Source organism: Pteropus alecto, unplaced genomic scaffold, assembly GCF_000325575.1.
Source record: "Pteropus alecto unplaced genomic scaffold, ASM32557v1 scaffold25, whole genome shotgun sequence".
Classification (NCBI taxonomy): domain Eukaryota; kingdom Metazoa; phylum Chordata; class Mammalia; order Chiroptera; family Pteropodidae; genus Pteropus; species Pteropus alecto.
The window spans coordinates 18,318,004-18,333,784 of record NW_006441955.1 but is presented as its reverse complement, the minus strand read 5'-3'; the positions used below and the strand labels follow the sequence as shown (position 1 = coordinate 18,333,784).

Below are 15,781 nucleotides of genomic sequence, written 5' to 3'. Positions count from 1 at the left end.
TAAAGTCACATGGTGAACATATATTACAAGCTTTTATGTAGTCAATTCTTAATTATTTAGAACAAATAAAGAGAACCTTTATTCCTATTAAAGGCTACTGACAGACAGAAAAGAGACAATTAAGGGCCATGGGAGTTAAATTCGACATAATATCGACATAACCTTTAATATCACTTCTGAAAAAGAGAACAAACCTTTAATTTATCCACTTAAAATTTAAAGAAAACAAAAAACAACTCTCTGGGCAATAAACCCCCGCCACGCCACACACACGCGCCAAAGTGAAAACAACAACAAAAAGCTACACCATTACCAGGAAATCAAAAAGCAATAAACAGGTTCTAAAGAGAAAAAAATATATATTGGTATTTAATCTCTGATTAAGATTTAACTCATTTATTGCTGTTTGGGGTTCATTACAAAAAGAGCCAATTTCCTCTTTCTATAGGAAAGATAAATAAATATCTCTAGGATTTTGTGAAAAATTAATTTTCACATAAATTTTGGAAGAATAGATACCTGCAAAAGACTGTCTCTTTTTATATCATTATTAATTTAGAAAAGAAAAAATAACTTCCTTTCTGTAAAGTGGGATTATCTTTTCTCATTTTATAGAAAATGTCAACTTTTTGATGTTCTTTTTGGCGCTGCAGCTCGTAACAATTGTCAACGTTTGTTGAAGGTTTTGTGTTTTGCCAGGCCCCATATTCACACTTCACAGTCATTATGTTATTTAATCTATAACAATGAAGAAGGATTACCACAAAGTCAATAGGTGATAAAAATAAGTGCAGGTAAAAGAAACCTGCAAGGTGGACGTTATCTTCTAAATAGGGGAGAAACTGAGACTGAGAACCTTCTCCAAACTAGGTTAGGGTTCAAATTCAAATCTGCCTGATTTTGAAGTTCTGCTGCTTTCCACTACACCAGACATTTCACGTCTAATTGCTTTTCACCTCAGCAACTAAAGGTTCTAGTGGGATTTTAGAGCTGACCTTTAAAGTTAAATAATACTAGCTAGCAGGCAATAAGTGTAAATTTACATTATTCATATCCTTTGCTTCTCTTCATTCCTATTGTTACCTGAGGAACTGTTCATTATCTCTGAAGTTTAGAATAGGGTTTGTTAAACTTCTACCAGAGTTCTTCTATTGGCAGAACAGAGTATAATTTTTTTTTTTTTTAGCCTTGCAATTCAGATGAATTTTGCATTTGATTTCATAACATATTAATGTTTCTCTCTTAGGAATCTTTTAATTAATTGTCATTCTTAAAAAATGTACTGCATGGAGCTATAGTAGATCCTAATTCACAGCCTCATATATCTGTACTAATTTAGGAAGCAAATGTTTACATGGTGGTTTTTACGTGTGACTACACGCCAGATCTGTGGAAGATCGACTTTGTAATCACACTGAAACAATCTCATGTTCCTATAAAGAGTTGAGAATGGCCTGGATTCCCAGGAGTCGCTGGTTAAGAATTGAATCTTGAAGTGTTTCTAAATCAAAGAAAGCATTCTACTCATGCAGACTCACTTCTAGAATGAAATCAGCCTTTAGGGAATTTATTTCTAGGGTTTAGTAATAAATACTATAGAGACATTAAACTTGAATTTCTCTAGAAATTTAGAGCAGCTACATAGAAAACCGAACAAATAAAAAATGAAGCAACTTCAGAAAAAAATAAAAATTATACTCTAGAGAAATAATCCTCCATCAGTTCCCTAAAGGCTGATTTCATTCTAGAAGTGAGTCTAAATTGCTATGTTAGTAGAATGAGCTCTGATTTAGAACTACTTTACCTACTAAGGAATGAGCCAGGAAACAAATAACATTAAAACAGGTAATAATCAGTTAACTAGTATTAAAAGAACTATTGAAAAGAGAGAGCAAATATTGACCCACCTATATAAATTTACATTTTAACTCTTTATGTCACTTAATTTGCTTAAATGATACCTTGTAATTTACTTGAGCATGGGACATTTACATTTATCAGTGTGTCTTATGGACCATTTTCAAAAAGAAGTACTCTGGTCAGATTCGGTCAGATCTACCAAAAGATTAATCCTGGTGCTTTTTTTTCTTCTAGTTCAATTCTCTTTCTTTTTCTTTCTTTTAAATTAATTTTTATTTTTAATAAGCATTATATCAATTCTTTGTCCTCTTATTCACACCTCACAACCTCTCTTCTACAGGTAGCTGCTTTCAACTTTTTTAGCTATTATTTCTTGTATTTTCTTCTATATTTCTAGAAAATACACATGTATGTCTACTTCTTATTTTATCAAATAGATACTGCATTTTTATTTCATATCATGGCAGGTTAAAAATCATACTACTTCTCATCACCACAACCATTCCTTCTTTTTCCTCATCTTTCTGACATATCCATTTTTTTTGTTGTTGTTATATCAGTAGTTAATGCTGATATTAATGTTTATTTATACACTGTGTTTCTTACTCTTAAAATTTTTTTTGGAAGTTGCTTTATTTTTATTTGCTTTGTTTTCTATATACATATCCTTAAATTTTTTTTCCAAATGCTCAAACAGCTCTGTCAATGTCCAGCAATTATATTTCCAAATACAAAAGCATGTCAGATAAATTGCTACATCCACAGTTTACTCTAGAGGAACTTGCTCTTGCACTTTGTGTAGCTGGCTCCAGTCTGGGCAGATTGCTCTCTCAGTGTGATGCCAACATGGCTTCCATAGATATTCACCTGCTACCTTGCTGAACTGGACACTGGTTTCCTGGTTCTATACCTTGGTCTTTTGGTTTATTCCACATTCTCTAGTAGAAACTAGGCAGTCATCTGAGATTCATTTTGTTTCTTCCTCCCAAATCAAGATATCGAAAATATGACCAAATCCAGTAGATTTTACCCCCCAAAAAGCCTTTCCAATTTGTGTCCTTTGTTCCATTCTCAGAGTTGCTACCCTGGGCTAGGCTGTCATTGTTTCAAAGATTTCTACTGGTCTTCTTACCTCTGGATTTACCCTTTTACGTCTATCCTTAGTGCAGCTAGAACTATCTTTCTAAAATACATATATGTTCTTGCTGGTACCCAGATAAACACTAAAGTGATTTTGCACATACTCAAGATAAAATTCAAACTTCCTATCTTAGCATGGAAGGTCTTTATAATTTCTCCAGGCTCATTTCTCCTATTGTCACTCCTGTACTATGTATTTAAGCAATACTTAACTTCTTTCAGTTTTTAAATACGTCTTAGTTGCACTCTCTCTGGAAACTGCTCACTTCTCCTAGTGAACTCTTAATAATCCTTAAGTATTAGTTGCAATAAAATTCCTCAAGGAGGATGCTCCATTGAATGTTTCCAAAACACCTATTGCTTCCTCTCCTGTTCATAAAAGACAGTATACCTGATGCAATTACTTGTTTAGTATCTGTCTTTCATGCTAAAGAGTATATAAATCTGTTCAATCTCTGTTTTCCCAGTGACTAGCAAAGTCTTGGCATGTGGTAGATACTATTTTTATGAAAAGATTAACGAATATAAATATTGGGCTGCAAACTCAATTTCCTACAGGAGCCAGATAGGAACTTTAATGTTCGGCCTAGGTGGGATCTATGGCAAACTAGAGTGGCTCCATCAAGAGCCCAGTGATATTCTGTTCCACCTAATTGCTACCATTTGGGCATATGGACCCCACCAGATTTTCCTCTTTTTTTCTTTGTTCTTTTTTTTTTTTTAAGAGAAACCAGGAATCTAGAATTTTGTAAAATATATTTTATAAGTTGGCTACTAATTCATTTTGTAAAAATTGGCAGACCAAGCAAAACATGGCTGCTCGTTTCTGTTCTGTGTAGAAAAGATATATTTGTATTGCCAGTCCTGAGTTCATGAAGCTCAGTTTAAGGTCTCACTATCTTTTGGTGATTTTGTGAGAAAGCTTGGCAAAATCTCATATTTTGCATCTAAAACAGAGTTTGTCATTTTTCCCTGCACGATAGCTTCTTTTAATATATGTTTTTAATACTATCATTTTCTCAGTTCTCTAGGATAAAAATTTTATCATCCTTAATTTCCCCTTGTTCATCCCAAGCCTGGTCAAATGCTAAATTCTAGAAGGTCTGCCATCAGATTAGTAAAGTGAAAGGAATATGGAATTTGGAGTAATTTACGCCTAAATTTGTACTCGAAGGATTGTGTCATTTTCTAACATTTAGTAAATATTTTAGCCTCAACATAAAAGGTCTCTCTTAGAGAAGCATTCACTGTCCTCTCAGTCTAAAGTAGTCTCCCAGCAATTCCTCTGCTTTATTTTCATCATGACACTTGACATTACCTAACATCTTCTTTAGAAAAAATATTTTTATTTTTATTTTTGCAGCAATGTAGATTTTGTATGAATAACTTGTTGGTCTTGCTCAATAATCTTTCTCTAGCACCTAAAACATTTGTCTACATATAACTGTATTCAAGAAATGTTTATTGAATGAACAAGCAATAGATATATTTTACCTAAAACTTATTTTTTATACTGTTTCCCAAAAAAATTGACAGTAAAAGTCAACAAATAAGTTTTCAATCTCATTGAAATCAGTTTTCAACTAGATTTGATATTTGGGTTAAGATCAGCAGTAAATGATGGGATGAGTTTAGTCTTCGTTTTGAAGATAAAACAACTCAAAAAATGACTGGGGCACGAAAGAAGTCCCAGTATCTCACCAACACACATAATCAAGAGTTTTTGATACTATAAACTTTTGGAACAATAAAACATATTAAACAAAAATAAAGATCTGAATGAGAAAAATTATCTAAAAGTTTCCATATATTATGTTTTTTACAAATTTGTCTTTCATCTCACTTTTCCTTGGGCCCCCAGAGGGTCAATTTACATTATTAATTTATTGAAAACAATTGCATTTGAATGCCAAAATAACTGCAATAAAAGTATAGATTTGGAGGAAGATGCTTCAGGCAAGAGATTAAACAGAGTTAAATTTTGATTATGCATCACTCATGTGACAGCTTTATTTTGAATATGGTTTTATATAGTCAGATATATTTTATACCTTTGACACCAGAGGACAGAACAATGTACCCTGAATATTTTTGAGGAAGTGCCAAAGTTGAAAAAAGTCTTTTTTCACCATTATTTAAATCTTAGGAGAGCACTCGATAGACATATGTTGGTCTACTTACAGAAAATGCCAAGGTTATTGACAATTTCATGTTTCTGGAAGACAAACATTTAAGGAACTAGCTAGTAATGTGAACTTAAAAATTTGAGGTAATTTTATTAAACAAGTGGCAGTTTTTATGTTCTACATTTGTAGACTTTGGCCATCTTTAATCTAAAGCAAACCTGTTTCATATTTCATATTTCTCAATCATGACAATTGTTTAATCAGAAACTATGATGATACAAGTAGTTTCTTTTATTTTAAAAGATTCCTTTTGAGTAAAAGAAAACAATAATCAATGCTCATTCAAGTTTCGATAAACTGAAATCACAATTATAAATTAGCATATCAAAAATTTTTACCCTAAAATAGTTCTTCTATGGATCCTCTGATCTCATTAAAAGTAAAATCTCTCACAAAGAAAACAAGTGCTTTGATTTCAAATAATTTTATTTAAAGGTCTAAAAAAAAAAATGGCCTCAGGCTCCTGAATACTAAATAGTAAATCTCAGTGAATGACAAGAAGAATCAATACAAGTGAAGCTACATGATATGCAGAATATTGGAGTACACTTTTTTGTTTGTTTGTTCAGCATCCATTCCCCCTTTTTCATTAGAACCTTAATTTTCCTTTTGAGGGCATCCCTCATTGTATATTATTTTGAGAGACATCTGAAATTTAAATCGAACAAATATCATAGTTACATAGGGGTGTTTGAAGGTTCAATTCCCCACAAGAACAGCAGTGTGTGGCCCATACTGTCACTGTGCTGTGAATTCTGTGCAGCCATTCAGAGCTCTCTTGGTTCCTACCTTTTTCCCATGTAAAGTTTTCAGGCTCCTATTAATTTTATGAACCCAGATATTTTTCCAATAAATGTTCATCTTTACCTAAAACAGTCAGTTAGTTATTATAGACTACAATTAAAATTAAAAACTGACAATTATAAATCCATAGCTATTCGTTTACCAATTAAAATGATTTTGATTGTAGTATTGTCTAAATTTATATTAAAGAAGCAAATCAAGTTTATTAAAAATATGCCCTTTCTTGTCAAAACAATTTCTCTTAAGCCAAGATTTATATATCATTTTGCTGTTTTTATAGTGCTTCCATATACTTTATATTTATTGATCCTCACTACAGTCTTAAGAGATGGGCAGAAAAAAAATTGTTGGCATGTACTATAGATGAAAAAGCTAAGTTTCAAAGAGGTTAAATATGTCTGAAGTCACATGACTGACTAATAGAACTTGTGTTAAACCTGGGTGCTATTTCTCCAGAACTCCTTACATTGTTCTGTAGTATTTCCGTGATAATAACCAGTAACCACAGTCACTAGACAGTTTGTCAGAACATTTCCTTCTATTGTTTATCTTTTTTTTTTTTCCTATTTAAAAAATCTGAAAGGAGCGAACATTAAGTTTAAAAAGAATTTTAGAGGACTTATTTCTTTCTCTGCCCCCATACGTGTAAAAAGACTTTCCATGACATTCCCTCCTTGGACTGCTTCTGGAGTCAGAGAAAACATTCCTTTGTTTAAGAAAATATTATGTAGCAACTCTAATTTATATGGATAAAGTACTCAGAGTCTGAGAGTATGGGAAAAAATTGCAGAGTGTACTTTATTAGATAATAAATTGTGAGGGAGCTACAAAAATTATCTTGCCTCACTCAACCCCCAGAATCAGTATCAAAAATTAAAAATAGAATAAAATAAAATAAAGCACCATTAAATGAGAGAGTTTTATTTTCTGTGTCCTATGCAGATATGCTCCACCTTTTCCCATCCTTCCTCACCTCTGGCCACTGTCAAAGGCTTTACTCTGTAAAATAGACACCATAGCAGAGAGAGCTATTTACAGTAATGATAAAGTATTTAGAGAGTATCTTAATGCTGCTGAACACAATTGAATATAAGGTGAGTAAGTCATGATGGTGGTGGGTGTTGTTATTTTGTATAAGATAAAGGGGTAAAGCTTTTCTAGTAAGGTGATTTTGAGCAGAGACCTGAAGAAAATGAAGGAGCAGGCCATGTGGAAGAGCAAAGCTATCAGAGGAAAGAGCAGGGCCCAAGTGTCTGAGCATAGAGTTTGCCTAGCTTTAATGTAAAGGCTCAATGCAAACAGCTCCCACACCGTTGTTATAGCCCATTTGCTGGTCATTAACTTGGAGCTTCATTTCACCTGGTGGCTGCTGGCACGATTCAGGGGCATTTTTGTTGCTCATTTATTTTCTGAAGAATCAATGAAGATTTTTGCTATTCACGGTCCAGTGACTGGAGGCAGATCATGACAAAATTTTTGCCAGTCTAAAACAACTCTCTCTGATAAATTCCTGAATACTTCTTATTGGATGATCAATGTTTCAGCTACACAGCCCTGCATGAGTGGCAAGATAAAGGACAGAGCACCATGCAACTGTTTTTTGTAGCCCTTGCTTGGCACTTGGCTTCCCAATGTCTGTTATCTTCCTGGGAAAAACAACTGTAAATATGAAGGCCATTTTTTTCTGTCTTCTTTCAGCTTCCTGAGCATATTCTATATTAGATGTAACATTGTTAGAAATGTACTTCCATTTTTATTATATATTTAAGAAATACATATAATAAATTTATAAATATATATTTATAAAATTGAATTTCAAGAATTACTTAATTAAAAACAAAATATTGGAAGAAACTGGGTACTGGAGCTTAAGTTTGTGTTTGCTATGGACTACACAGACCCAAATAAATGAATTTGTATTGAGAAAACAATTACACGTGTGTTATAGAAAAATAACATTTTTAAGCAACATGTCTGCATTTCAAAGAGTGTTGTATCCTATTTTTAAAAAGTGGTATATGGTATATCCATAGAAATGAATATTCTTCGGCTGTAAAAAGAAATAAAGTATTAATCCATGCTACAGCATGGCTGAACTTTAAAAATATTATGCTCAGTCAAAGAAGCCAGTCACGAATTACCCTATGTTGTATGATTCCTTTGTGAAATGTTTGAAATAGGCAAATGCATGGAGAAAGAGGTTCCCAGGTGCAAGGGGAAGCAGAGAATGTGGAATGACTGTTAATAAGTATACTGTGTTATGTGGGGAAGTTACTAAAATTTTCTAGAATTCAACAATGGTGACGGTTGTATAATTCTGTGAATATAATGAAACCAGTGAATTTTACACTCTGCAAGGGTAAATTTGATGGTATGTAAAATATGTCTCAATAAAACTGCTATTTAAAAAAGAGAGAGTGTAAGTTTAATGCCTATCATTTCTTGTGAAGTATCATTTATTTGGCATTTATGAGTGTTTTCCACATTTGTCTGTTAAAGTGTTTTTACAATAAAATAATAAAAGTCTTATATGAGATTTTTAAAATGTTTATTTAGGAAGAGAAAGAGAATGTCAGTTCTCAAATTTTGCTAGATTTCAAATCCAGAAGTGTGGGATCTACTGATTTGGGTCATACTGAGGTTAAAGCAGAGCCCAAAGAGAGACATTATCAATATACCTCCAGAAAATGAGCAACTTTTAAGAACATGTAGTTTAACATTCAAATTAATATTTGTTTTTTGCTTTCCTGCCTATTATTTTAAAAATATCTGTACGACCCCCCTACATCTTATTTGTTTCATATTCTGTTTTATGGCACTCTGATAGGAAGCTAAGAGCTTGCCTTCCTCACATATAAAACAAACAATTCATTTGAGGTCTTTACAAGTGAAATGCTCATGACCTTAAATTTCAAATGTCTTAGAAGATTGGAAATATCCAGAATTAGCTTTGAAAGTGCTTCATAGTAAGGGCTATATCCTTTTCTTCCATTCACTATTAGCAAATAGGTTTTTGTATGCTATAGAACCTAGATAAAAATCAGTTGAAATGCTAGATTTCTCTCACCCACAGAGACTTCAGCTTTATGAGCACAATAAAATTTTCAAAATTTATCTCTGTATACAAAGTTGTATACAAAGTTGCCATGACTGCTGGGGAAAACACAAGCAACTTCTAGCAAGTTACTAAGATGGATCTGTACTATCATTTTGCTTTTTAAAGTTTAACATTTATTTCTCTGCAATTTTCTTCTTTTCTCTCTAAGGGACATTACCTTTTCTCATTGTTTTAATTCTCACCTCTAGGAGGATGACTCTTAAATCTATCTCCAACTCTAGCCTCTCTCCTGAATTTCATTACATTTTGTTTATTCCTTTGTTGAGTACTTTCACTTAGATAAATATTTTAATTTGATAAACCAAGCTAATAACTAGAATGTGTCCAGAGGAAAGCAACCAAAATGGTGAAGCATCTATAAAGCATATCCTTGAAAATTGTCAAAGAAATGGAAACTAGTCCTGGAAAAAAGAACTCAAAGGCAATATATATGAATTTTTTAAAAATATTTCAAGGATCAAGGCTGTAATGTCAGAAGCATAATTCCTCATCCATAAAAGCATGCCTTAATCATCTATCACCCTGAGTGCCTAGCAAAGTGTCAGATGCATAGATAACGGATGGTTGTAGAGAAATATCATTGACAAATTACAGAACTTTCTAATAACCAAAACTTTCCAGTAATAATACAATGATCTGTTTTTTAAGTTAGTGATTTCTTCCATTAATAGAAATGTTCATGAAGAGGTTAGATAACTGTTGCAAAATAAATAATAAGCAGACGCTTCTGTTCTGGGAGGAAAGTTCAAGTAGTTGTTAGCTACAGGCTGCTAAAGAGCAGCAGCCCAGCAGATGCTCATGGGTCACAAAGCAAAGCTGTTCAGTCATCTGCTGTTGTGTCGACTTGTTATGACAGCACAACCTATTCTATCCTAACGCATGGTCTTTGGTAGTAGCTTTGGAAAGAATGTGGCCTGAGAGAAGTAAATTATTCTGGCTTGGATTTACTTATTATTAATAATGAGGGCTAAATAAAGTAATCTCCAAGGTTGCATCTACCCAAAAAATGATGAAACAGTGTGATTCTGCAAATCAAGAAAATTCTCTAGGGAAGTAGTGGTATTATCACAATTGTATTGGTGTAGCTGTTAAGGTCAAAAACCTTTCACTCATTATGGGCAGCAGATTGTTTTCCTAGAAGCTCTCTTTCGAGATTTCAGATAGAGATGAAGTCATGCCACAACATTTTTTTATTAAAGAGTCAATACCTAGAATTACCTTGAGATGTTATAAAATCTTACTTTTGTTTGACTCAGGGTAATTAATGTAGATTTTTTTCATCTGTGATAGGAGAATGGTGAATACCAATTATTAAATATTTTTCTATTCTCTATAACCTATCATCTACCTAATCTATTATCTATCTACCTACCTACCTATCATCTATCTATCTCTCTATCATCTGTCTGTCTATCTATCTATCTATCTAGCTATCTATCTATCTATCTAGCTATCTATCTATCTATCTAGCTATCTATCTATCTATCTAATCTATCTATCGTCTATCATCTATCTCATCTATCATCTATCTAGCAATCATCTATCTAACCACAGGGGGTGAGTGCTATTATTTCCCAGTTTTGCTAATGAAGATACTAAGGTTTCTACAAAATAAAATACCTTCCCAACCAAATAGCAGTGTTGGGATCTGATCCTAGGTTTGTCTGGGTCCAAAACTCAGGTTCTTAATCTCTAAATGTTTCTTTTAAATAGAGAAAACTTTTAAAGTATGGTGCTTCAGATTTAGTCTCATCCTCTTTCACATATGTTCAAATGGATCTTTTCTACTAAATTCACTCTCCATGTCTTTTGATTTTGATCACATATTGGCTTTTCCAAAATTATTTTTCTCATTTTAAAAGTTCCTCTTCAGTTTCAAGAAGTTCCTCTATGGTTTTTATTGTTTTTTTTTTTTTTTCCACATTTGCATTCCCACGCTACTTCATATATAACAGACACCTGTTATGGTCTATTAACTCTGTCTAAAAATTTAAGTTCCTGATTCAAAATAACAGGCAAAAAAGTACAAAATTATAAGTTATGCAGGTTTCTATCACTGTCTGAAAGGCATGTGATTTTGTATTTTTATCTTTTACGACAGAAAATTAAGCAACACAGATTGAACTATTCCTCATCAAAACACTTCCTGTTCTTTCATATCTATTTTTGCATCTTTTTTGACACATTCTTGACATATCTTTTCCTAATGTCATTAACCTTGACTCTGTTCTCTACCTATTGTATAACATCTTACAGTAGGGAGTCATGGCCAATTAGAATATGTTCAGTATAAAATATCGGAAAGAATGAAAACACTTATAAAAGGTGTTCTGCCATAATGTAATACCAAGAATACAAATGACTACTTCATTACTCAAAAAATCCGAAATCACAATGCTAACTATGCTAGAGGAATACAAAGAATGAAATAAGATGGCAGACAAAAATAAATGTTATTTAATCTAACTTTAAAGATTTAAATCTCTGAATGACTTAACACTTTACCTACAAATCCTTAAAAATTTTATACATTGTCCTTTCTTAAAAGCAAAATTTCCTCATGAAATGATTTTATATAATATTTTATCTGTAGTGTCCATTGTGGTAATCTCCCCAGCAGTTCTTCTGCCCATCCCTATTGTGTTGCTGCCAACAATCACAACTCCATAGATGTGGCCCATCATTGTTTAACCCAATCAAAATGGTCCTATTTTTCTTACCATAGCAAGGGGATTAGATCAGCAATGAACACGTGAAACAATTAAGGTATGAGACCTAAGAACGAATTAGTTGAGGGATTCTGCGGGAGACACTTTCTTGTCCTTCTCATAAAAAGAATGAGTTTCCAGAGCTAGATATTTCTCTTTTTGGATGCGGTGCAAGTGAACTCTAACTGTTGTAGGCAGTCTGTCACCATGGGAGAAGCCAGCCTCAGACAAAAGTTGATCCCACAAGGTAAATAAAAACATACCAACTTTGGAGGCTTTCCTGAGATGGATCTTCCACTTACGTGAGACAATCAATACTATTTCTTGTTTAAGTTAGTTTGGACTGGGTTTTCTATTACTCGAAGCACACATGATAAAGCCAATTGATGCATCATTTCTTTTATTTCTTAATTTCCTATTTTTCTAAAAATGCACAAATATAGCAGTGTACTATTATAATATATCTTGATGTCAAATAATTTAGATCATAGCTTAATATCAGATACTTCAGAAGAAACAAACTCACAGGGCTGTTTAATGGAAGCAAAAAAATAATTTTGGGACTCATAGAAACATTGAAAGATCTTTGAAATATATAAAAGCATATTACTAATTAAAAGATGACTTCTTAATTATAATGCATGGGGAAAAATATATCTAATACATTGAGAAGGTCTTTGGTTCATTTGAATTATTTACATTTATTATCAATGCACTCCTATTTAAGCTCCTAGTAACTTACTTGATGTATAGACCTCTCTAATGGCTTAATCTGCCTAATAAATGCATTAAGTCAAACAATGCTGCATGACTCTCAAAACTCTACATAATCTGGCTCCTCTACTTTCTGTACTCTACCTACATATGGTAGGAACTCACCCACATGCACTTTCAGGTCTAGACTTGTCACAGCTCTGCCGTCCCTCTTCTCTTCCTTTACATCTGTGCTTTTTGGTCAGGCCCTCCTCACACCCCTTCAAGAATGGAACTCCTCAATACATAAGCTCTGCCACGGTATTTGGCTCTTTGGCTCTGCTTATACACTACTGTGCATTTACCTCATGTGCTTCCGTTTCTCTGTAATTGGGTTGTTAGATCACTGAGAGCAATAATTGACGTTTATTTCTCTTATCACACCCCTGCCGCCCAAAGCCTAAAATACTGTGTCGTTGATATTAAACAAATATTGCTTGATTAATTAACCATGTTTTTACTTTTTGTCTTACAAAATCTGTCACATGGATCTAGAAGAAGATTTTGAATGACTAAATGGGCCTAGAGCCGTCAGATTTAGCAAATAAAAATATAGGATGCCCAGTTACATTTAAATTTCAGATAAATAATAAACTATTTTTTTAATATAAGCATATCCAATGACCTATTTGGAACATAATTATACTAAAAAATGTCTCCTTTTTAGTTTAAAATTCAAATGTCACTGGACGTCCTTTATTTTATCGGGAAATGCGAGATCGGCCTACCTTGCAAAAATACTTGTGCTTATTTTTCTGAATTGGAGCTAAATGACAGATTTATAAATTGCTTACCCTTATATAGTTTTGCTAATCAAGTCCCATAGTACACAAAGTTCTCTGCATTGTTCCACCAGGCAGTGACAACAAATAAATTGAGTAACCATTATGTGAAAGTCACCATACATGCTTGTGGGTGGGGAGGCAAAGATAAATAAGATGTAATTTCTGTTCTCAAGCAGTTCATAGTCCGGTGGAAGAGACAGCCCATTTCAGTCTAGCCTCTACTTCACTTGCAATCCAGATGATTATATGGCCAAAATTGTTTTTAGGTCTGATTCAGACCGCCTGAGAAAAGATCTAAAATGACACTGTATACTTAGGTTGTCAAAAATGAAGTATATTGATTTTGAAGTACACATTAAATAGTTTCTGCCTCTGAGGTATTTATAAACACTATAATTAATAACTCTGAATGAAAATAATTATTAAAATTTGTTTTGATCAGAATGTTAGAGTTTGATAATGAAGTTAGTTGTATTATGGAAAATTCTTTTTCTAGTTCCTGGATATTTAATATGCTCTTTATTTAGCATAAACAATGGAAATGCATTGCATGACATTTTTTCCCCTCTAAGCCATTGTGCAAACCTTTCACAGATAATGCCTTTCTGATTACTTAGTCTGAGTCACTTATTTAGGTGATTATTATGATCCGGTAGTTTAGATTTGGAACTTCTCTGCTATGTGACCTCAGTCTGCTTTAGCTAATCTCTTATCATCCAATCTTTTCTGCAACGAAGAACACCACCACAGGAAACGATGTCATAATCGCTCTGTGTGTGTGCGTGTGCGCGCGCACACATACATCAAGCATGCACGCGCATGCCAAGTTTGAAATTAGTTAAAAAGTTTTGCTTCATTGTATTCATTAATTGTACTCCATATAAATTCAATGTTTTTCAATAATCAAAGATTTTAAATTCCAGAAACAACAGCATATTTTTCATAATAGTATTAACTGCATGTGTGTATATGTGTGTGTGTGAAAGTATTTCTTAGACTTAGGTTTTAAAGCAATGTTACCTTAACATACGATTTTCAGTTCTGAAATAGTGTCATATTTTTTTCTTTCTTATTTTAAATATAAGCTGTTGAGTTCAACCCACCAATCAGTATTTTCTTGGAAGACATTTTAAATTAAAATAACAAGGCATAAGCCATAAATGATGACTTCCATTTCAATTGATTATTGATTATTACATATTACCTGAAGTTACAAATGGAGTGGAATATTGAGGAAAGTTATATCAATTTGAATGATTTGTCAGTTAACAAGACAGAGAGCCATAGTTAGCATTATCAATATGCCAAGTCTTTGGAAATTATGAAATATTCATTTACAGGGTATATTTTAGGTTGTCAAAAATTACCTTGGGTAGCTCTTCAATTTGATTGGCATCTAGATAAAGCTCCTCTAATGTCCGTTCAAAGTTAAAGACCTCTTTTGGCACCTGCTGAAGGCTGCAGTGGGAGTAATCTAAAACTGAGATGATTTCTTCTTCACCTCGGAAACATCGGCACGGCACTAGACGGCCGATTATTTTCCGTTTGGTGGTCATCTCCAGGCACTGCACTAGAAAAAAAAAAACAGGAAAAAAAATACAATTGCTTAATCAACTGAAACATAGAAATTTAATGTTGGTATATATTTCATAATTATATAATACTTTAAAGTTTATATTGGATACATACATACATTATATCGTTTAATTCTTAAACAATCTTACAGGTATATGAGATAGGTTTTACTCTCATTTAACAAATAAAGAAATGGATTTAGAGAGATCAAGAGACTTCCCATCACACAGTTTTGGAACGGCAGAACTGGGCCAGAATACAATCCTGGCTCAGTGCAATGCTATTATGCTTACACTCTCACTTGAAACATCGATCTATTAATATATTTTTAATTTTACACAAATTACAGTGCAGAACAGAAACCTTCAGAATTTGTTAGAAAAAAAAATGCTTTTCTCCTATTTCTGCAAAAATATTCAAGTTTCACCCCTAAGGTTTCTGATATCTTCTTTTTGACCCACAAATTCATTCTATCAGTCAACACGTATTCAGTGAATACGTTCTAGGCACTAATCTAGGTACTGATATGGAGTGATGAATTGAACAAATTCTGTTTTCAAGGTTCTTATATTATATTGGAGCTACAGATTAGAGTTGGATTGGTAATATGCTTCATTACCAATGAGATACCAGTGAGGCCATTCATTACCAATGAGGGCCTATCTTTATGAATCCTATGATTTTAACAGGAGAAAATAACTTGTAATCATGGTAGAAACCTCTGACGACCTTGACGTGTCTTTCTCTAGGGTAAACTAACTAAATGCCATAAAATTGTGTACAAAATTGTATCACAGCACCTACGATACTTTATTAAATCTATTTTCATATCATTCTTTTCGTAGACTGTAG

At 33.0% G+C, this 15,781-nt stretch overlaps 1 protein-coding gene across 2 annotated transcripts in view; it reads right to left on the bottom strand.

The window, feature by feature from the left end:
* Positions 1-14,927, bottom strand: part of LRRC7 (leucine rich repeat containing 7) — a 275,996-nt gene extending 261,069 nt beyond the window's left edge. The window contains exon 1 of one of the 2 annotated variants that reach the window (XM_006919313.1): positions 14,722-14,927. In XM_006919313.1, coding sequence (XP_006919375.1) covers positions 14,722-14,910 — 189 coding nt within the window. In that variant the 5' untranslated portion in view covers positions 14,911-14,927. The remainder of the gene's footprint in view (positions 1-14,721) is intronic. The other variant, XM_025052071.1, reaches the window with a different exon arrangement.
* Between the last annotated feature and the right edge of the window lie 854 nt (positions 14,928-15,781).